Source organism: Anabrus simplex, chromosome 8 (genome assembly GCF_040414725.1).
Source record: "Anabrus simplex isolate iqAnaSimp1 chromosome 8, ASM4041472v1, whole genome shotgun sequence".
In the NCBI taxonomy this organism is placed as follows: Eukaryota; Metazoa; Arthropoda; class Insecta; order Orthoptera; family Tettigoniidae; genus Anabrus; species Anabrus simplex.
In genome coordinates, this window is record NC_090272.1 from 187,034,959 (window position 1) to 187,057,822 (window position 22,864).

A 22,864-nucleotide genomic window follows, 5' to 3' on the forward strand; every position below is an offset into this window, starting at 1 on the left:
CCAATAACTTTTTACTCTGCACGAGCGTACTAGTCTTAACGAGTACACTACCATCCCGCAATTTCCTCATTTCATCTACTTCACCAACAAGACCTTCCGCAGCATTGCTTATCAGGAACGGGTTCTCTTGAAGAAAGCTCTGTCCATTGACTCTGGTCGCAACCAGAAATCATGGCAGACGCTCTTCAGAAACTTCCTTACTAGACAGGTCAACACAATTGAAAGGTTTACATTTCCTAACTGAACAATTAAAGGACACAGTTTTAAGGCCTACAGCCTTCGAAGAATCAAAACCCAAACTCAAAAACCATACACAGTCCCACGAGTATCCGCGATATAAAAGGTCGACCTTCGGCAGAGCCCTGACGTACCGAAGGCAAGACTATATACTCCAGAGGGCACCCGGTATCTGGAGGTGGGTCGCTAGGAACTACTCTCCCAGTAGCCACGCATCACCTCGCCACGACCCGAAACTTGTCAGTGGGGTGGGCCACTAAGAACTACTCTCCCAGTAGCCATGCATCACCTCACCAAGACCCGAAACTTGCGATTGGGGGAGGATAAAACCACCATACTAACCTATTCTTCCTATTCTAACTATTCTTATCGTTTATTCTACCCGAGGCAGAGAGGTTGGCTAGACAAGAAGAGGAATGAAATTTAAGAAGGTGAGAATAGAAGGGTAGAAATAAGCAGTCAATATAGAAACTAAACTAAACCTGTGAAAAAGGGCGTGTTCATGTTATACTGCAATTAAGTCACGTAGAGAGAGACTACTAGTTAACCTGACATTGACAATTGCATCAGTAATGTTACATAGGAGAGATGCATGGCAGCCAAAAAGAGAGAACACATCTCAATTAATAACAGTCAGTACAATGTTATTGTTGTTCAGTTTGACAGTGTAGGCCATTGCATTAGATTTCTTCCAGCTTGGTATTAAATGGGCAACCGAAGGTCAAGGATATCTTCCGTTTCCACCTACTCTTCTCATATTTTTCTTTGCATTTTCCTACTCACTTTGATGGTTATCTCAATTATCTTCCTGATCAATATGGGTCAATGAGCATATGGTATTTTACCTTCTAAAAACAATCAGGACAACAACAACCATCATTGCCATTTAACTCATTACCATGATAGAACAATATTTCCATATGACAAGAGGTAAATGGCATTGGCAGATTTTGTATAAAAATCTAAATTTTTTAATATCTCTTATCACAGCCGGGGAGATAAAAATATATTAAGTTAGTGATAATTGTAATTTCAAGAACTTGTGTTCCACATACAGGTTTTAGATGGAGCAAATACTGTACTCCCAGATATGTTTTGAAGTTCAAGAAGAATGTAATACTCAAGAAATGTTTCATTATTATTATTATTCGTATGGTAACAGTGCAATAAACTTAACAGACTGGAAATTATATCTTGCCCAAGTTTTATAATATACTGTTTTTCAGTACATTTAATACCTACTAATGGAGACATTTTACATTTCCTGCTTTGGTCCCCTTAATATTGTTCCACTTCTGTACACAATAATAATAACTACTTTTACGGTTTTTGGAGACGCCAAAAATTAGTCCCGCAGGAGTTCCTTAACGTGCCAGTAAATCTACCGACATGAGGCTGACACATTTGAGCATCTTCAAATACCACCAGACTGAGCCAGAATCGAATCTGCCAAGTTGGGATCAGAAGGCCAGCACTTCAATTGTCTGAGCCACTCGGGCCGGCACTACTACTACTGTACACTAATCAAATAACATATAACCTAGTGCATAACCTGGCCATCCACAGACTTAAGTACAGTGTTTCGAGAAACTCTGTCATGCCGGTTTTCCATGATTATGAGTTATTAATTTCATTACAGGTCCGTATTGATGATATAACAGTCACAATTACAGATTGAGATTTCCCACCTATTCAACAATTCTTAATTTCTTTAAATGTATGTATTCACATTAAAAATACATTAATACAGTACCGGTTTCAATCTCATAGAGATCATCTTCAGCTGCTGAAGAACATTAAAAAAATAAAACAACAAATACATCAATTTAAAATGTTACTTATTCTAAGTCAAGGTACAACTTTTTAAAGTATCGCTAAAATGTGCGTGATGACATATTAAAAATAGTAATATTTCATGTCTATAGTTCCCTACACTTGTATTGTTCTTACATTTTTAAAAATATATATATTTCTATAAAAGATCTCCTTCCACTTTGAGACGGGTCAGTTGTAGATGGTTAATCATATTTGTCGCAGTGTGAATAAAATTGGTTAAAACTGTCCATTTTGAAATAAATGCTTCTTAGTTTGGAGCTAGATCTAATGTCTTGCTGGTATATTAATTCTTGCAGGTTGTTGTTATGCGGTTAAACTGCGTGAGAACATCCCTTGCTGTGAGTATTATAATTGTGAACTATTTGTGGCAGACCACGTAATGGAATGGGATATCTAAAAAAAAAAGGACTTCTGTTTTAACTGTATTAACGTATCTTTAATGTGAATACAAACATTTAAAGAAATCTCAATCTAAAATTTTTTTCCATGATGTTCACACAAACAAATGTACAGACTCATAACCAGGGAACGGATTTATATGTAAATACATATCTCTTTAGGAAGCTAAAATTAATTATATTTTGCATTATCTTTACGAATCATGACGTGTGGAGTTGAAAAATGGAGTATTCATTTTCCATAGTTTTTCATATTTTGGAATTTAGCACATATGTTCCATATTCTTCGTCATTAAAATCAATATAGTCCATATTTCGACTAAAAAGTAGTCCTCTCAATAATGGAGAAATAAATTAAAAATCTATATTCGAAAAATTAATATTTTAACTGGTGTGCAGATCATTATCGCGCCTGTCTATGTCTGGGCTGATAAAATAAGCTGATAAGCGTGCGAAGAAAGAGAGGGGTTGAGCCCGGAAGTGGTGGAGATCAGCCGGTCAGTACCGTGACTACGTGAATCACACTTACAGCACTGATAAGCTGCATTACATAACATCGACTGTGTCTGTGACGTAATTTTGTAACTAGGGAAATCTCATTCATCGACGATGTGGTAGTGGTTTCCGGATTAGTTCGTAATTCTGGCATTCCCTTTGATTGCTTCATAACTCCATCTAGTTCACTACCAGTCATTCACAGTTTGAATTAGCAGTGAGACGGATCATAGTGTTCTTGTACGTTAAGTGTGTGCAGTTGTATAGTGATATTCATAGAAGACATTAACGTTGTTACAATATGCCTAAAGTAGCTCAGTCAACCAGTTTAAAGTTGAAAAGTTACGTATCAGAATTTAAAGAAGATGGTTTATCAACTGACAGTAAGATATTATTTTGTAATTTGTCATTGTACAGTGACATCTACTCAAAGGTTCCTTGTGCAACAGCACGTTTCAACCAGTCAACACCAGGCTAACAAACAACAAGATTCCAAGCAGAGACAGTTGTTTCCGACAAAACCAGCAACTTCCAGTGTAACGTCCGAGTTCAACACCAATCTCTGCCGTGCTCTCATCTCTGCTGACATACCTCTCTTCAAACTGAATAATCAGTGCTTCAGGGAATTCCTCGAGAAATGTACTAAACGATCCATCCCGGATGAGTCAACGTTCAGAAAAACGTACTGTTCAGCCATATACGATGAAACTGTTCGGAAGATAAGGCAAGAGATTAAAGACGGTCCAATTTGGGTTTCCATTGATGAGACAACAGACAAAGAAGGCAGGCTAATTGGCAACGTAATCATTGGTTTGTTAAGCGAAGATTATTGTAAATGGATTCTCTTACACTGTGATGTTCTAGAAAAGTGCGATAACAAAACTATAGCAAAACTGTTCAATGAAGCTATGGGTATCCCCTGGCCACAGGGCGTTAAGTATAATAAAGTGTTACTTTTTATTAGCGATGCCGCACCTTATATGATAAAAGCCGGAGAAGCATTATATGTTGTATATCCTAAGATGACTCATTTAACATGTGTAGCACATGCCTTTCATCGTGTGGCAGAAGTGATAAGAGGCAGTTACCGCAAAGTAGATTTATTGATTTACTCAGTGAAAAGAGTTTTTCTCAAAGCCCACAGAAGAGTTCATCTTTTAAAAGAAATGTACCCAGAGATTCCATTGCCGCCTAAACCGATTCTAACTAGGTGGGGAGCGGTTGAATATTATGTTGAATATATAGACTGTATTAAGAACATTCTGCATGCCATGGACTCTGAATATGCAGCCTCACTTGAAGCCGCGAAAACAGTTGTCTGCGATACAAGTGTGAGAAATGACTTGTGTTACATTCAGCATAATTTTTCATGCATCACAAAAACACTGAAAAGGCTCCAAAACTCGCATCTCTCACTTTCTGAAAGTTGTGAAATTGTAAATAAAACTGTAGAACAACTAAATCGTGGTACAGGTGAAGTTGCAGATGTAGCAAACATGAAGATGGCCACTGTACTTTCAAATAACCCTGGATATGAAGAAATGACGAAGGTTTCTGCAATGCTGTGTGGAGATTTAAGTGTAAAATTAACACTGGATTTAACCCCAGCAGATATTGTGAAAGTGAATTATGCCCCCATTACCTCTTCCAATGTTGAACGCAGTTTCACTCAATATAAATCTGTCCTTAGAGATAATAGGAGAAGATTCACTTTCCAGCACTTAAAAGCATTTTGTAATCCATTGTTTTGGTAATTGAGAATAAAGGATTGTGTGTTCTTCAAATATATTAAAATGAGAAATGCAACATTATGTTGCATGTAGATCTACTTTGTTTAGCTTCTTCGAACTTTGATATTAAATAGAAATTAATGTTATATGTGTAATTTTAAGTCCATATATAATTCCATATTTCAATAAAAATAACTAAATATATATGTACATATTTCAATAATTATTAGTACATATAAATCCGTTCCCTGCTCATAACAATTAAAATGAACCCACTTTCAACTTCAGTATACCTAATCCAGCTCCCTCTGTGGATCAGTAGTAGAGTGTCAGCCTCTAAATCCCAAGATTGCAGGTTCAAACCTGGCAGAAGTATTTGGACTTTTAAAGGGTGGAGAAAAGTCTATTCGATACCACATACAGTACAACGTCAGCATGTAAAAGATATCTGGTGACACATTTAGCGTTTGTCTGACAAAATTTAAACTCAGCCACGGATCACCCAAGAGAGATCTGGCCTTCTTCAAAATGTTTACACGTTGAGCCAAGGTCATTATGATTCTTTTTCTTCTGTCTCCCTTGTCAGGTAGCTCCTGGGTCAGGCAAAGGATCAGTGACCTCCATTTCACCCTCTTCTTGTCCGATCCACTTTGACGCTTCATAAAGGCTATTATTACAGTGGGCTCAAAAACACCCATAGGCATTTTATACCTAAGTGCCAGGTTTCATTGAAGTCGACCATAATCTGGAAAACAGATGTTGACTGCTGGATTTCAGTAGGATTTCCTCCACTGGGAACCGGCGCCCAACTAAAGGAGCTTCTCCGACCAAAGCTGTTGGCTCCTTTAGAGAGCTGGGTTTTTACCGCTGCCCAAAACTCAGCATAGAGTCACTGGCTGTATGGTCTACTCTATCCCATAACAAGTAACCCTGGTCATATAATATTTTTAAAATATTTTTTAACATATCATTTTGTCCTCTTAGGACTATGGTTAACACTTGTCAGCCTTTCCAGATTTCCAGTACTCTTTCATCTTGATGCAGAATGCAGTTCTTCACTCTTTGGGCCACTTTGCACCAGGTTGTCTTCTCACTCTTCCCAGAAGATCCTTTAATACATGTACCCTGGTCCTGAACTTACTTCTTTCCTGAACAAGTGTCTCAGAGACACCGGTCAGATCCTACTTCACAGCAGTTGTCCATGGAGTGGTACATTTCCAAGTCATGAAATGAATTGGCGTATGACTTTTAGTGCCGGGAGTGTCTGAGGACAAGTTTGGCTCGCCAGATGCAGGTCTTTTGATCTGACGCCTGTATGCAACCTGCACGTCGTGATGAGGATGAAGTGATGATGACACATACACCCAACCCCCGTGCCAGCAAAATTAACCAATTATGGTTAAAATTCTTGACGTTGCCAGGAATCAAACCCGGGACCCCTGTGACCAAAGGCCAGCATGCTAACCATTTAGCCATGGAGGATGAGAAGATTAAGAATTCTCATACATATACTGGTGTTAGGCATTACTACTACTCCTACTATTCCTAATCTGAGATAAAAACAAAGTCATCATCATGATCATCATATCATCATCATCATCATCATCATCATCATCTGCAGTTTCTAGCTGTTGGCAGGTATGCTTGAAACAAAAGCCTCTCCACCTCCTCTTGTCTCCCCACCACTTCTCCCTAGTCACTCTTGCCCAATCCTCTCCTCTTTACACACTCTTCCACTCCTTTTATCCACCTGTCTCTTGGTCTTCCTCTCAGTCATTTTCCAGTTACCTCCATTTCATGCATCTTCCTTGGTACCCTTTCCTCTGTCATTCTCTTCATGTATCCATACTATCTAAGTCTAGATGCCTCTAACCTGTTCTGTAGTGGCTCTTCCTTTGCTATATCTCTAACTTTCTCATTTCTCATCTTATCCATTCTTGTCCGGTTGAAACTAGTCCCATGTAATGTAAATACACATAGTGTAAAAAAAACTATGTATTGAATAGGTGTAAAACTTTCATGTTTATAATTTAAATAGAAATAGCCACACAAAATGAATTACTCCTATCCTGCTTCTCAGAAATTTCATTTTCACTTGCCTGTGTCCTAGTTACAGCTCATTACCCAAGTTTCTACTGCATACGTCAGAACAGGTACATAGTACATCCTGTATATCACTCTTTTGCTTCTCTGAGGAACATCCTTGCTCCAAACCAGGCTTCTGACACTTTTCAGGAATGCTCCTGCTTGTCTTCCACGCCCGAGTATTTCCTTATCATTTCTTCCACTTTTCTCTATGATACTTCCCAGGTACTTGAAACTCTCTACCTTCCTAAGCTGTTCCCCTCCAAACATTATCCCTCTGATAGGCCTCTCCTTTCTAGTTGAGTTCACAATCTCACTCTTTTCGGCATTAAATTTCATTCCATACTGTTTCACCTCTTCCCATGCTTGTAATTGTTCCTGGATATCCTCTTCCTTTTCTCCCCAGACTAACAAGTCATCTGCAAAGAATAATTTGGATTATTAATACACTGGTGGACAAAAAAAGTGGATCACTTTGTAAAAACAAAATTGTAATTGTTGAACATCAATTATTAGACAGAATTGTTCCATTAATTATATTAATTTTTAGATTAAGGCAGTTTATAATGTATATTCTGGAGTTTTGGGGAGGAATATGATGTTTAGGGATCATAAATAAATTTAAGGAGCCACTTTTCACCCCTAAGTAGTAGACACTCAATTTTATTGCATCGACTAGCAATAATACCATTGAAGTTTTACAATACTGGGGCGGAAGCTACTGATGGATTATCAGTGTGTGACAATATCTGTCACAAGCGAGCATTTTCCTTCAGTTTCTCTTTCACATTTGACAAGTTCAGATGGCTCTTAACCCAGAAGACGTTGTAAGAGCAGTGGCGTTGGTAAAGGCCTAGGAATGGGAAGGAAGCAGCCGTGGCCTTAATTAAGGTACAGCCCCAGCATTTGCCTGGTGTGAAAATGGGAAACCACGGAAAACCATCTTCAGGGCTACCGACAGTGGGGTTCAAACCCACTATCTCCCGATTACTGGATACTGGCCGCACTTAAGCGACTGCAGCTATCGAGCTCGGTGGACGCAATGTTCATTATGCGACTAATTCTTTTCATGGAAGCGTCCAGTGTGTTCGAAGTTGATTTTGTGAACTCGATATCTACCACAGATGACTTGGACCAGGCCGTCGGAGGTCTACATCTCCTAGGGACGAAAGATTTCTGGTCATCCAAATGCCAAACTACCGCAGTCCAAGCCAAAAATCTACTCGAGGCAGTAATGTCACTGTGACTGCAAGGACTCTCAGATGAAGACTCTGAGAAGCCAATTTGACATCAAGAACACTGCAAATGCTCCACAGCTTAGCCCCCAACACAGAGCAGCTTGATTACTCTTTGCGCGTCAACATTGGAATTGGACTGTGGAGCAGTGATCAATGATACTGTTCACAGACGAGTCATGATTATGCTTACGTTCACCTAATGGTAGAGAGAGAGAGTGTGTGTGGAGAAGGCATGGGAAGCGATATTCACCTTGCAACATCTCCACGAGGCCACCATTTGGGGTTGGCTCCATCATGCTATCGGCCGGTATCAGCTTTGAGGCCTGGACAGAAATTCTTTTCATAAATGGAGGTGCTCTGAGTGCATACCGTTACACTGTAGAGGAGAGTATGTAATCCCCTATGCTACCTTAGTTGGTGAAAACTTCATCCCGATGCGTGATAATGTAAGCCACCATGCCACCCGTTGCCTGATGGAATATCTACGCGATATCAGAATACGAACCTTCGACTGGCCAGCTCACAATCCCACAGAACACCTGTGGGATATCCTTGGTCGAAATGTCCGGCGTCGCAACTTTGACACCCTCAACGAAATGCGGGCAAACTACTGGAAAAGTGGACACTCATCCCCCAGAAAACGATACAGGACATTCTAGCTAGCATGCTGCAAAGGATGGAGGCCGTAACCATCGCCAGAGGTAGTAACACCTGATACTGAGGCAAGATAAGTATAGTGTGATCATCAAGAAAGCATTCCGTAGTATGTTCATAAGTTTGCTCAGTGTAATGCAATGTTAATTTAGGGTAATGACATTTTCGTAAATTACAGCGTCTAAGGACTTTTTGGATAAACTTTTTTTTTTAATTTTAAAAAAGAACTTCAACAGTCAGTACTGGTTAACTTCATTTTATAACATGTCGTAGGAATGAAGAAAAAGCATGGCTTAAGGTAAACAAATACAGTTTTTTCTTAAATTAAAGTGATCCAGTTTTTTGTCCGCCTGTGAATATTTCTTCTCATCCGCTGACAAGCTTCTTTCTTTATGAAATAATTAATACTGTTACCAGTCACAATTTTTATTAATTCGTATCCCACAAGCCATTTCATTGTCAGGTGGTGAAATTACAGATGAAACGGGTATTTACAGATAAGGAACAACAGGAGGAAGGAAGGAAGAAATGGAAGGAGACACCATGGTGGAATGACAGAGTGAATGAAGCAGTAGGGAAGAAAAATAAGATCTTTCAGGCGTTGTTCCAACAAAGAACACCAGAGACAAGAGAAAACTATATGAACAAATGAATGGAAGCTAGAAAGGTGGTTACAGAGGAGAGGAGGAAGAGGATGGAGAAGTGGACACAGACGATGGAGGAAGATAACAAGGCAATCAGAAAGTATTGTATGGAATGGTGAGAAATAAAAGGAAGAGTAGGCAAAGTGAAGTGGACAGAATAGAGGATAAAAATGGTAACCTAGTGGAGAAAAAGGAGGAAATTAAAATAATCTGGAAGGAATACTCTGAGGACCTCCTGAATGTGGTTTGATTAAGTGAAGATCATATTGAGGAAATTGATAACAGGTGTGAGGAGAAAAGTGGAGGTGTTAACCTGGGCAGAAGTGGAGGAAGCTGTAAAGAGGATGAAACTGGTAAAAGAATCAGGAATGTACGAGTTAAGTGTGGAGATGATAAGAGCTGCAGGGGAAGTGGGTACACAGTGGCTATACAGGATGATTCGGGTAGTGTGGAATGAGAAAAAAAGTACCAGAAGATTGGAAGAAGGGTGCAATAATACCCATCTTTAAGAAAGGAGACAAGAAAATGTCACAACTACTGTGCTATAACCCTGATTTGTCACTATGCCAAGATACATGAAAAAGTACTGCATAAGCGAATAAGAAAGTCAGTGGAAAAAGAACTGAGAGAAGAACAGTTGGGCCGATTGCAGAAACGGTGTTTAGATGTTGTCTACGGTTAAACAATGCCTAAGTATGGCTGCCGCATTGGAGAGACGTTATTTATCACCTAGACACTGTCTAAAAGCAATGCTCAACCGGTCATGTTTAAAAACTGCCGAGAGCACTGTTTAACCTCAAATGAGAGGAGTGAATCACAATCAGAGGTTATGTACCATGAAACATGTAATTTGTAATATCATGTTAAGACGATTCCGGGAAGAAAGGTTAGTCCGACGGCCTCTCTGTGGGTCGCCCGCTGCTAAATCGCTGCAATTCATCTAACATGTAGGGGGAGATAAATCTTAAAATAAGGTTTCGCTTTTCAAGAGACTTGTTTCTTGAGACTGACAAAGGGACAGTCCGGCAACTGTCAACTTGAATACAATTCATGGCAGCCGATATTATTTTATTATATACATGGCTTAATTTCCATGGAATTATAAGTCACTTTGACTACATACATACCAGAATTACATGTTCCTATCATCAGAGGGCTGTCACATACATCAACCGGGAGGAATTCACTTATATTTACTGCCAAGTAGACACACATAATAGCGAAAACTAAAAAGTAGGTATATATATAAACCACTGCATTTATGAGTAAATTACACTCACTGTAACAATGCCATAATCAAAGCTACACTTCCCGTACGGGATAATATTATGAGATTTAATTTCCACTGAAAGCAATACGTACTCTTATCTCATCTGTGGGCAAGTCATGCTCATGCTTGGCCATATTTGAGTAATGTGTAGGAAAACAAATAGCTGACTTGACGTTCGGCGCACGCACCAATGAATTTCATTGGTTGCAACAAGCAAAGAGTTGCATGAAAGATACTTCTATCTCCATTTTCAAACCAATATTGAAACTTTCAATGATGTCTAGTTAAACATCGGCTAAACATTGTTTATGCAATGGAAGATCGTGCTCGATTTAGACGTTGTTTAAGGCTTAAAACTAGTCATCATTTCTGCAATTGGCCCTATGGCTTTAGACAGCAAAGGTCAACTATTGACATCATAGTCACAGTGAGGCAGCTACAAGAACGGCACTATGAGTATGAGGAAGATTTGGTCATGACCTTCATGGACATAGAGAAGGCATATGACAGTGTCCGTAGAAACAAGATCTGGAAAACTATGATAGTAAAAGCAGTAAGTAACAAGGGTGAAAAATATGTATAATGGAAGCAAAAGCTATGTTAAATACCAATATAAATGATCCGTTATTCGACATTATAAATTTCACAGCTAACTCATTCCTGGTTAACAGCATTTTGCCCCAGTGTGCTAAGTTGGGCTCATCAGTTGGTAAATAGCACACCCACCAAGACACATGGCTAGTGCATACCGTGGAGACCACTGCGTAGGCTACTTCGAGCCACCGGCAGTGTCAATGCACTATGAGAGACTTATTGTCGGGGCCACCAAATTAGGCGGGTCAGAGAAATTACACTGTTGCCAAGGATATGTAGCAACTGGCGAAGAAATGTCTAACTGAACACATCATTTCGGAACGCGAGGCAAGTTGTTCTCTCTCAAGCTCCTGATGTTACTTCATGTAATGTTTTGAAACAAATTATACTACAAGCTTCAGAAAAGATTGCTGATTTCAGTGGTATAACTATTTTCCATATCAACCACTTTAAATAATTATTAAAAATAAAATCTTGAATGAGTAAATTTAAATCCGTAGGATCATGTATTGAAAATTTCAGTAAGCGTCCAAGGTTTTATTCAGCCAATAATTTTTTTTCTGCGGGAAAAAATGTAAAAAAATCGCTTTTTTATCTGAAACATATTTCCGTGAGTCTTATAATTTTCCTGGAAAATGGCCCGGAAAGAAATCATGTAAATGTCGCTAGCCGAGGCAGTTCGGGGTGCGTGCACCAGCACAGGCTGCAGAATGCCGTAAATACTTTCGGATTACATATTAATCTGTATCAGTTTTATTACATTATAACTTTAAATATTTGAGTACTGTATATAGTACTGAGTAATATGGTCCGTTATTCAACATTATAAATTTCACAGCTAACTCATTCCTGGTTAACAGCATTTAAAGAATAGGTTTATATTAATTTACAATGAAGTAAGAATCGGTTTCTAGGCAGTCTAAGATTTCTTAGTCACTGTCATCACTCATCTCACTATCTGTCGAGTCATCTTTTACACTGATGATGAATGGCTCCATTCTTTCGTCCCTTACTATTTCCTTGGCCCAATCGTCTGTTTGAAGTTTTTCCGCGCAATTGAAACATTTTTCCCAGTCTGCAGCAGTCACACAGTCTATGGCTTCTGACGCGAGTTTTTCTACGTCCTTTATTTTGAATATCTTGTTCCTCTCTGCCACTTCTCTCTTGACTTGAACCCAAATCAATTCACACTCAATATCAATCTTTAACTGCACTTACGGTGCGAGCCCGACAGCTGCATGACGGAATGGCTCGAGTAAGGTGGCCTGGAGCGGATGAACTTCAGTTTGACAGCACTGCATGATAAGCGTTGCCAATCCGTGCCCAGAGGTAAGCGACTTTCGACCATCTGTCGCTTCGCCGTTTCCATATCTGACGACAGCGCAGTTTTCCTCACCCGCCTAATTTGGTGGCCGCGACAATAGTCTCATTTCAAAATTTACTCATTCAGGACAAATATTTCAGGCTCCCTATGGAAATCAACATCTATATCAGCTATGTTAAAGTCAAAACTGAAAAAACTGGATGTTTTAAGTTAACAAATGGTGTAAAGCAAGGAAGTACCCTCTCACCTCTACTATTTATAGTGGGGGATAGATGATACAATACAGAAGATAGCACAAACCATTGGGGAGAGAAGAATGAAAGCAGTATTGTTTGCAGATGATCCACTAATATGGGAAAACAGTGAAAGTGAAGTGCAGGAACAGCTAAATATATTGGAGGAAGTTGTGTCATCTTGTGGAATAAAGTTCTCAACACAAAAGAGTGAAGTGCTGGTAACGACACGAAACAAGGACCAAGCATATAATAGCATGACATAAGGAGCTGAAAAGAGCTGAAAGCTTTAAATACCTGGGAAGTGTAACTGAAGAAAACAGGATGGAAATCAATGAAAGAAGAAGGTGTGGAAATGGATTCTTTAAAAGTGTGGGAGGATTGATATGGAACAGGGATGTACCACAGAGATGTAAAGGAATTATCTACTAAACAAGACTTATTTTGTGCCAATTTTGACACAGATCAGAAACATGGGTGATGGAGAGGGATAAAAGTAGAATACACGCAATGGAAATGAAGTTTCAAAGGTGTCGAGTAGGTTTAACAAGAATGGACAGAGTAAGACATGAGAGAGTTCGGGAAATGGTAAATGAATTACCCCTACAGGAAAAGATAGAAAAATCAAGGCTGCAGTGGTGTGGACATGTTAAAAAAATGAGACAAAAGAGGATACCAAGAATGATGTTAGAAATGGAGTTAAAGGGAAGGAGACCTAGAGGAAGACCGAGGGACAGGTGGCTGAAAGGTGTAAAGAAGAGCATCGAGGCAAGAGGAAGAAACTGGACGACAGCGAGATAAGTGGTGGACGGACAGAAAATGATGGAGAGGCTTATGGTCCAAGCAGACCCAGCCTGTGGTTGGAAAATGCTCCAGATAATGATGATGATGAACAAGAGAAAAGATCAGAACAAATAAAAAGCTACTGGGCAATTCGGGAAGAAAATCTATCAAAGAAGATGATCAGAAAATGATTGATTGAAGTGGTCCAATGAGGCCATAAAAGCATAATAATAATAATAATAATAATAATAATAATAATAATAATAATAATAATAATAATAATAATAATAATAATGGTGTGTGTCCTACTAAGAGACCTGGCGCAAGTCTTTTGAGTTGATGCCATACAGGCGACCTGCGTGTCTGTGAGGATGGAGCCCTACCTAAGATGAAATTCAGTGGTTGAAGACAGCACAAATACCCAGCCCCGAGCCAGAGGAATTAATAAAGACTAAAATCCCAGACCCAGCCAGGAATCTAACCTGAGATCCCTTGGACCACAGGCCAGCACACTAACCATTTAGCCATGAAACCAGACCCACACCCACTGAGCTCATTAAACTCAATTTCAAGTTTACACTGGCTTCTGGAAGGAAACAATAACTCATTGAAATTGTAAAGTTTTACGGATGGCCCTATACAAGACAAAATACAGAAAACACACTAACGTTTCTTCTTTCTTTGTCTCCAGTTGTGGTGCTGTCACTTTAGAGGCTTGGTTCAAAGGATCAAACATGGTGCCTGGGCGATGGGAAGTGTAGCCTGCACCTCGTACTGCAGTCATGGGGCGTGTGACTCCATCCTGGGTCCCAGTTACCGGTCGGAAGTTCAGTCCCGTACCCTCACGATACTGGAAATGAACAAGAATTTGACTTGAAATATAATATTCTTTACAACAGAAAGTGACTCTCAATGGGCTTGACATAAGACACAGTACATTAAAAGAAATGTACACTGACTGACAGAGCAAATGCAACACCAAGAAGGAGTGGTTCGAAAGGGATGAAAGTTGGGGAAAAAACAGAGACGGCACGGACGAATAATTGATGTTTATTTCAAACCGATATGCAGGTTACACAATGCGCACGGCATCGACTCAGTAGGATGTAGGACCACCGCGAGCGGCGATGCACGCAGAAACACGTCGAGGTACAGAGTCAATAAGAGTGCGGATGGTGTCCTGAGGGATGGTTCTCCATTCTCTGTCAACCATTTGCCACAGTTGGTCGTCCGTACGAGGCTGGGGCAGAGTTTGCAAACGGCGTCCAATGAGATCCCACACGTGTTCGATTGGTGAGAGATCCAGAGAGTACGCTGGCCACGGAAGCATCTGTACACCTCGTAGAGCCTGTTGGGAGATGCGAGCAGTGTGTGGGTGGGCATTATCCTGCTGAAACAGAGCATTGGGCAGCCCCTGAAGGTACGGGAGTGCCACCGGCCGCAGCACATGCTGCACGTAGCGGTGGGCATTTAACGTGCCTTGAATACGCACTAGAGGTGATGTGGAATCATACGCAATAGCGCCCCAAACCATGATGCCGCATTGTCTAGCGGTAGGGCGCTCCACATTTACTGCCGGATTTGACCTTTCTCCACGCCGACGCCACACTCGTCTGCGGTGACTATCACTGACAGAACAGAAGCGTGACTCATCGGAGAACACGACGTTCCGCCATTCCCTCATCCAAGTCGCTCTAGCCCGGCACCATGCCAGGCGTGCACGTCTATGCTGTGGAGTCAATGGTAGTCTTCTGAGCGGACGCCGGGAGTGCAGGCCTCCTTCAACCAATCGACGGGAAATTGTTCTGGTCGATATTGGAACAGCCAGGGTGTCTTGCACATGCTGAAGAATGGCGGTTGACGTGGCGTGCAGGGCTGCCACCGCTTGGCGGCGGATGCGCCGATCCTCGCGTGCTGACGTCATTCGGGCTGCGCCTGGACCCCTCGCACGTGCCACATGTACCTGCGCCAACCATCTTCGCCACAGGCGCTGTACCGTGGACACATCCCTATGGGTATCGGCTGCGATTTGACGAAGCGACCAACCTGCCCTTCTCAGCCCGATCACCATACCCCTCGTAAAGTCGTCTGTCTGCTGGAAATGCCTCCGTTGACGGCGACCTGGCATTCTTAGCTATACACGTGTCCTGTGGCACACGACAACACGTTCTACAATGACTGTCGGCTGAGAAATCACGGTACGAAGTGGGCCATTCGCCAACGCCGTGTCCCATTTATCGTTCGCTACGTGCGCAGCACAGCAGCGCATTTCACATCATGAGCATACCTCAGTGACGTCAGTCTACCCTGCAATTGGCATAAAGTTCTGACCACTCCTTCTTGGTGTTGCATTTGCTCTGTCAGTCAGTGTATTTCTGAATATGAAGATTCACAAGCAGTACGGGCAAACCCTAAACCAGTTAAAATTGAAATAATTGATCAAGAAATTCAACCTATTCAATACAAAAGAATAAGAAATGTAGTGAATTACATTCCTATTTAATAATAAGTAGAAATGGTACCGGTTTTGACCCTAGTCCAGGTCATCATCAGCCGATTAAAACATGAAAAACAATGCATAGGAAAAGGAAATGAAAGATCAAGTACAGTCCGGATTAGTAGAAGAGGTGATATAAAAATGAACGGGGGTAGACAGTGTAAAACTCAGAAGAAGTAAAATGCAAGTCACTCAAAAGAAAACAGTGCACAATTCTCTGAGCGGCAGCATGGCACACGCAGCGCTAGGCAAAGTCCCACAATGTTTACGAATACCGGAGAACGGTTAAATGAGCCAGTTTTTAAACACTGCCAGGCACAAAGTCACATCACAATCGAACACATACGAAGATCCATAATCATGCAGGAGTTGAAGACGAGTAGATCCATTGAAGCAACTTGCCAGCTCCCAGTGATCAGCGCGAAACATTAAACATTAGGCACTGTGGTTTTTATATCACCTCTTCTACTAATCCGGACTGTACTTGATCTTTCATTTCCTTTTCCTATGCATTGTTTTTCATGTTTTAATCGGCTGATGATAACCTGGACTAGGGTCGAAACCGGGACCATTTCTACTTATTATTAAATAGGAATGTAATTCACTACATTTCTTATTCTTTTGTATTGAATAGGTTGAATCTCTTTATCAATTATTTCAATTTTAACTGTAATATTCTTCAATACGGAACAACGAAAATTTTTAACTTTAAACCCTAAACCACTCGATAAGCAACCAGCAAAGCCAACAAACACCCAAGCAGCACACATTTTGGAATGAACCGGTAGATGGAGGTTCAAACAGATGAGTGTATTGGCGGCTACTGATACTTCAATTTTTTTTACATTTTTAATACAATTTGCTTTACGTACTTCATACCAATCTTAAACTATGGTATTGAAACCTGCACCCTCACTAAGAAAGACTCATCAAGGTTGCAGGCATATAAGATGAAGTTTCTTAGGTCCACAATTCAAAAAACCAAACTGGACAAGTTAAGGAATGACGTGGTTAGAAAGGAAGCTAGGATTGAGACATCATTGTTAGATCGGGTCAGCATCTCCAGACTGAGGTGGTTTGGGCATGTAATGAGGATGGAGCCAACAAGGACAGTATATGTTAACCTGGAGAGACGTGTGGCAGGAAAACAGATGGTGGTAAGACCGAGAACCCACTGAATGGACATCGTAAAGATGGACATAAAGGTCAGAGGAAGACACTGGAGGACCTCATTAACAACAGAACATATCTCAATAAGACAGAAAGGAAGAGGCTCGTCAACAGAACCTGGGAAACTTGAACTGTAAAACAATGATAATGATGATGATTGTTGCTTTATGTTGCACTGACACAGATAGGTCTTATGGTGACGATGGGATAGAAAAGGGCTAGAAGTAGGAAGAAAGTGACCATAGCCTTAATTGATGATTATGATGATGGTGTCTGTTGTTTAAAGGGACCTAACATCTAAAGTCATCGGTCCCCATAACCTTAATTAAGGTATAGCCCGGTGTGAAAAATGGGAAACCACAGGAAACCATCCTCAAAGCTGCCGACAGTGGGGTTCGAACCCACTATCTCCCGAATTCAAGCTGATAGCTAGGTGACCCACACCGTGCAGCCATTTGCTCAGATGTGCTGTAGACTACAGCACACAAATACTAAATTACAAAATTTTACTTTAATGACATTTCTTTTACATCTGCAATTATTTCACTTCCAACTCATCTCCCTCAGTGCCACCTCTTGGAGTTTGTGCGAATGTCAATAGTCACTGTTTCCAGAACCAGCAACTGTCCATGCAGAGCTCCTCCATCTCGTTCTAGGCCGTCCCCTAGGCCTCTTTCCAGTCTCTATATCCATGCATGTTCTCTTTGGTATTCTCTCTCCGGCATTCTCATCATGTGTCCAAACAGCATTCCAATTACAGCCAGCCTGTTTATAGCCGGCTGCAGGTCTGGGCAGGGTCAGAGCTAGTGGGATGTATCATGGCACTGGTGAGTAAACGAACTGTTTACTGAGGTCCACCTCTTGTGGCTGCTGTTTGCTTAATTCTAATCTTTATTACAATATATTAGTATCATTCTACATTGACGGATCAAAAGATGGATACATGTATTGAACAGGAGACTGTAATAAAAACTTTTCGTTTGTAAAGCAACTCTAATCTTATTGTTGAAACAAAAATGAACATCTGGTGAACTTGCCTGTTAATAGCTTCAATATTTGTTTTTGCACTTCCTCCTGAAGCCAGGCAATGAACTTCCTCATAAATGTCCAAGCCGTCCAACAGAAAGGATAGGCAATATGACTTCATATGGTTCAATGGCACATATTTCTACATAAGGAGTCAAAAGGGCAGTGATCAGGGACGTGCTAATTTCAACACACCATAGGAAATGCCAGAAGTCATTATTCCTCCCAACTCCTCCCAAACAAGCTTTGTACCGGAGCTATGTCTGCCATCATTTTTATGCTTTCGATCTACTCAGATGCTGAAGAGGCCAGTAAACCTTTTATTGCCTAGCAGTCTGGTGTCCATGACTATTCAGGCATAAAGTTTTTTAATTCAACACCACGATTAGCAGGTTCAAGCCCCATTGGTGTAAAAAAAATTCTTCATCAGGAGTTAGCCAGCAGGTTAGAAGAAGTGGCAGCAATCCAAACCTCAATATTGTGCTCATGAAGAGTGAGGGCGTATGGCTTTACGTCGCACCGACACAGATAGGTCTTATGGCAACGATGGGACAGGAAAGGGCTAGGACTGGGAAGGAAGCGGCCGTGGCCTTAATTAAGGTACAGCCCCAGCATCTGCCTGGTGTGAAAATGGGAAACCACGGAAAACCATCTTCAGGGCTGCCGACAGTGGAGTTTGAACACACTATCTCCCGAATACTGGCCACACTTAAGCGACTGCAGCTATCGAGCTTGGTATCAATAAATACTACATAACTAAAGTTGTATAGAATTAAATTTACGATCATTTATGTCTTAGGATACATTTTTACCGTACCAGCTATGGTAACAGAGATATTCATGAATTTGGATTTCTGTTGCTAAGTCCATTCACAACACCGTGCACAAGAAAATGGGTTAACAGAATTTGATGAAAATCGGTATGTAAAGTCGGGGAATAAGGAACTACACTCTAGGGTATAAATAATTGTATTCACCCTGGATGAAATGGTAGTTTAGGGGAAGGCGCCTAAAATTTAATTTTTAAATACCTATGTTATTTGACCTACAGAAAAGTACTACGTAACAAAAGCTATAGAGAATACAATTTCCGATAATTTATAACACTAATCAGAGAGAAAAAAATGGAAGAGGTTCTACACTTCGAAAACTGAAGGTATCGGCTTAAGAAAGTCAAGGGCTATGAAGGCATGAAAATTAAAGTCTCCCTAGGCCTCTATACGTAATATTGTCGGGGTCAGAAAAAGAACAAGAGTTGACCACGGGAGGTCAGATAGGATAGATAAAAGTGGTCGCCAACCTGCCTCTAATGAAAGGCAGTGGATACCGTAGGTGTTCATTCTACCGCCCCCACCCATAATGGGCGACTATGATAAAAGCTCATGAATTTAGATGAATTTAGACTTTTACTGTTTAGTCAGTATCAACGCCAAGCACTGCTAACATGGAAATATTGTTCAATCATGTTAACTGGCGATGGTTTTTGTTACGATTGTCTTAAAGCGTAAAACGCACAGATGAGTGGCGACAGAAGAGACAAAGCATTTTACAAAAAACAATGGTCAATGTAATGCTATTGTTGATCTACTTTATGAGCTTTCGATATTGTAGGCCTTCATATCGATGGGAGTAATGCTGTGTACCGAATATAACAGCCTGCCTGAATGTTGGCGGGAAGTAGGAAGTAGCTGGGGAGTTAGATAACTTTCTTCTTTAGCGTACCATTCCTCTGATTCATAAATTGTCAGATACTACCGGTAAAGGAGAGGAGTGTTCACGGCTGTCTGCAGCCAGGTCATTCCAGCTCTGGAACTTTGGACTGTTAGAATGGCAGCGTAATACTGTTCATTAAAAGTGAAAAAATGTGCAGGTTTTCATTTGATTGAGTATTTCAAATGATAGCATTGCTTTTAATTGTGACATTCCTTCTGACTTCATTGAAATGACCTATAATGATTTCAGTTGAGAAAATCACAAAAAGACAGTCTTTCTGAGGATGTAAAGAGACAGGTGGAGAGTGAGTGTCTACCATTATAACGAAAACTGCCCAACTTCATTGTGACTGGCAGTAGGCAAGTTGGCCTGCCATCATAATGAAAAATCCACGCCTTGATTGTGACTGACAGTATGCAAGAGGACCTGTCATTACAATCAAAACTCCCTAACCTAGTCTTCACATAAGAAAAGACATATGGCGACATCCCGTCACGTTTCTGGGGTAACTCTTTTTTTGCTAGTTTCTTTACGTCGCACCGACACAGATAGGTCTTATGGCGACGATGGGACAGGAAAGGGCTAGGAGTGGGAAGGAAGCAGCCGTGGCCTTAATTAAGGTACAGCCCCAGCATTTGCCTGGTGTGAAAATGGGAAACCACGGAAAACCATTATCAGGGCTGCCGACAGTGGGGTTCAAACCTACTATCTCCTGAATACTGGATACTGGCCGCACTTAAACGACTGCAGCTATCGAGCTCGGTTGGGGTAACGTTAAGAGCTATGCAATTTAATACAATCTTACAACGTGCACATAACTTAACCTAGAATTCTGTGTACAATGTAGAAGTGCGTAGCAAAGCACGGGTACATCAGCTAGTAGTTCAATAAATTTAGGGATAGTATAACATGCTTCCTCACTGTATAGTAATTTTAGCTTTAGAGACTCTGATTATTTGCCACAACTGCTGTCAGAAATGAAATCTAATTGGTAGTGTGTTTCAGTACTATGATATTTTTAAAGAAATCAGCAAGAAGGAATCTGGCTTGCCCAATAAACTCTTAAAACTCTGTGCAATGCACAAATTAAAGCTAGCCAAGATGAACTTCAGATAGACATTAAAATTAGCCAGAACGAACTTAAACTGGAGAATAAAGCTAGTCGGAATGAACTTAAGACAAAGCCGAGCTGAACGATATTCAGGGTGGACAGTACAAGTTAAAGAAAGAGATGCATGCCCGTGAATTAAGGTTAAATACTGACTTTATGCAAGACATAAGCGAAATAGTCTATTATGCAAGGCAATAATTCAGACTGTAGACTCCAGTATTCGAGACGAGGCAACACCTCAGATTGAGTCCATTGTTCAAGACTTGCAGCAAGAGGCGAGTGATCTGCAGAGAAGGACGACTGCCCTAGTAACCAGACTGTAGCTTACTAGTGGCCACAGCAGAATCAGCGTCACAAAAGTAAAACCCTCACGCTTCAACATGACTACATCATGGGTGATATCCTGGACTCAGTTCGAGAATGTGGCCAACCATAATGAGCACACACTCGTGGAGAGGGCCGTACAACTCATCACCAGGCAAAAAGGATGAGTGTCAGAGGTACTACAGAGCCACTTTCCGAAAGCAACGCACAACAAAATTGTGAAGACGCACTTGAGGGACACTACGGTGACTGCCAGCCGGCAGCCGCCTGCCAAATCCAACTGAAGAAGAGGATGCAGCACGCAAGTAAATCGCAGCAGGAATCTGACGCAGAGGCAGAATAGCTGGTACACATAGCATTAGGTGGCTTACCAAAAATAAACCAAACCAAACCAAACCCCATGGCACAATAGCGCCAAAGGGCCATGACGTACCAAGCGACCGTTGTTCAGCCCAAAGGCCTGCAGATTAAGAGGTGAATCCTCTTGGCTTTTCAGACCACTATCTGGCTATCAGGTTAAAATCTCTGGCCTGGCATCGAACCCATGGCCTCCGGATAAGAGGAACGCACGGTACCCCTACACCCCAAGGCGAGCTACGTGACTTACCATCCGAGCATATGCAACAGAAAGCTGCCTACACCTTGGTCGATGGGCTTTGTGATTCACAGCAATTATAATAAGAAGTATTTCCACCTATTCAATACAAATCACCTTTTTGGTGTTTACACTTTCATACAATTAATTTCTCTAAGGTACATGTTTCACTCTTATAAAGAGCACCTTCAGCCTTAATCTTACAATGATGTTCTTGAACAGTTGCAAACATATTAAAAAGTCAATAGTCAATATTGAAATTGCAGTAGTCTAAAAGCCTTATTACATTACATCTAAAAAACAACATTAAAGCTCTTCTTAAAGACGTGATAACATGAACACTTGAAAATTATTTAAATGTCAATTTAAAACTTTGTGTCTGAAACTAGTACATGTCTAAAGAACAGTAGTAAATGTCTTTCTATAAAACAGCACCAAAGTGAACACCAATCTTATGGAAAAACGAAAATAAAATGCAACATAAGTGACGAGGTGTGTCCAGAATGTGTATTAAAATAGAGTGCCCACAAGTTGAATTGTGAAAACACAATAATCCATATTGCTTTAAACATAACAGACAGGACGCAGAATATGAGCAGGAGTCAAATGTGGGCTCTAGTTGAAAATGCTGATCAACTTGTTTACAAATGTAGGTAATTATGTTGCACAAATTTGCGAGGTATAGAATATTGTGCTTGACCTCCGGCCAATTTATACAGACAGTGGGATCTGTAAAGAAAAAGGGAGATAATTTAATATTATAAATGTGTGTGAATTTCCTAACTGACCAACATTTAAATAAGAACTTATTATTAAGATGATAGGTATTGTCCTGCTGATTTGGAGTTGCTAACTTGTCTGCCAGTACAGCTCCTAGTATTGTATTTGTGTGATAGAGGTGGTGGGG

The 22,864-nt window shown here is 40.7% G+C and overlaps 1 protein-coding gene across 2 annotated transcripts in view; it reads right to left on the bottom strand.

Moving 5' to 3' along the window:
- Positions 1–22,864, bottom strand: part of nompB (intraflagellar transport protein 88-like protein nompB) — a 135,296-nt gene that overhangs the window by 107,488 nt on the left and 4,944 nt on the right. The window contains exon 4 of one of the 2 annotated variants that reach the window (XM_067152564.2): positions 14,190–14,371. In XM_067152564.2, coding sequence (XP_067008665.2) covers positions 14,190–14,371 — 182 coding nt within the window. Of the gene's footprint in view, positions 1–6,795; positions 7,187–14,189; positions 14,372–22,864 lie in introns of those variants that run through there. The other variant, XM_067152565.2, reaches the window with a different exon arrangement.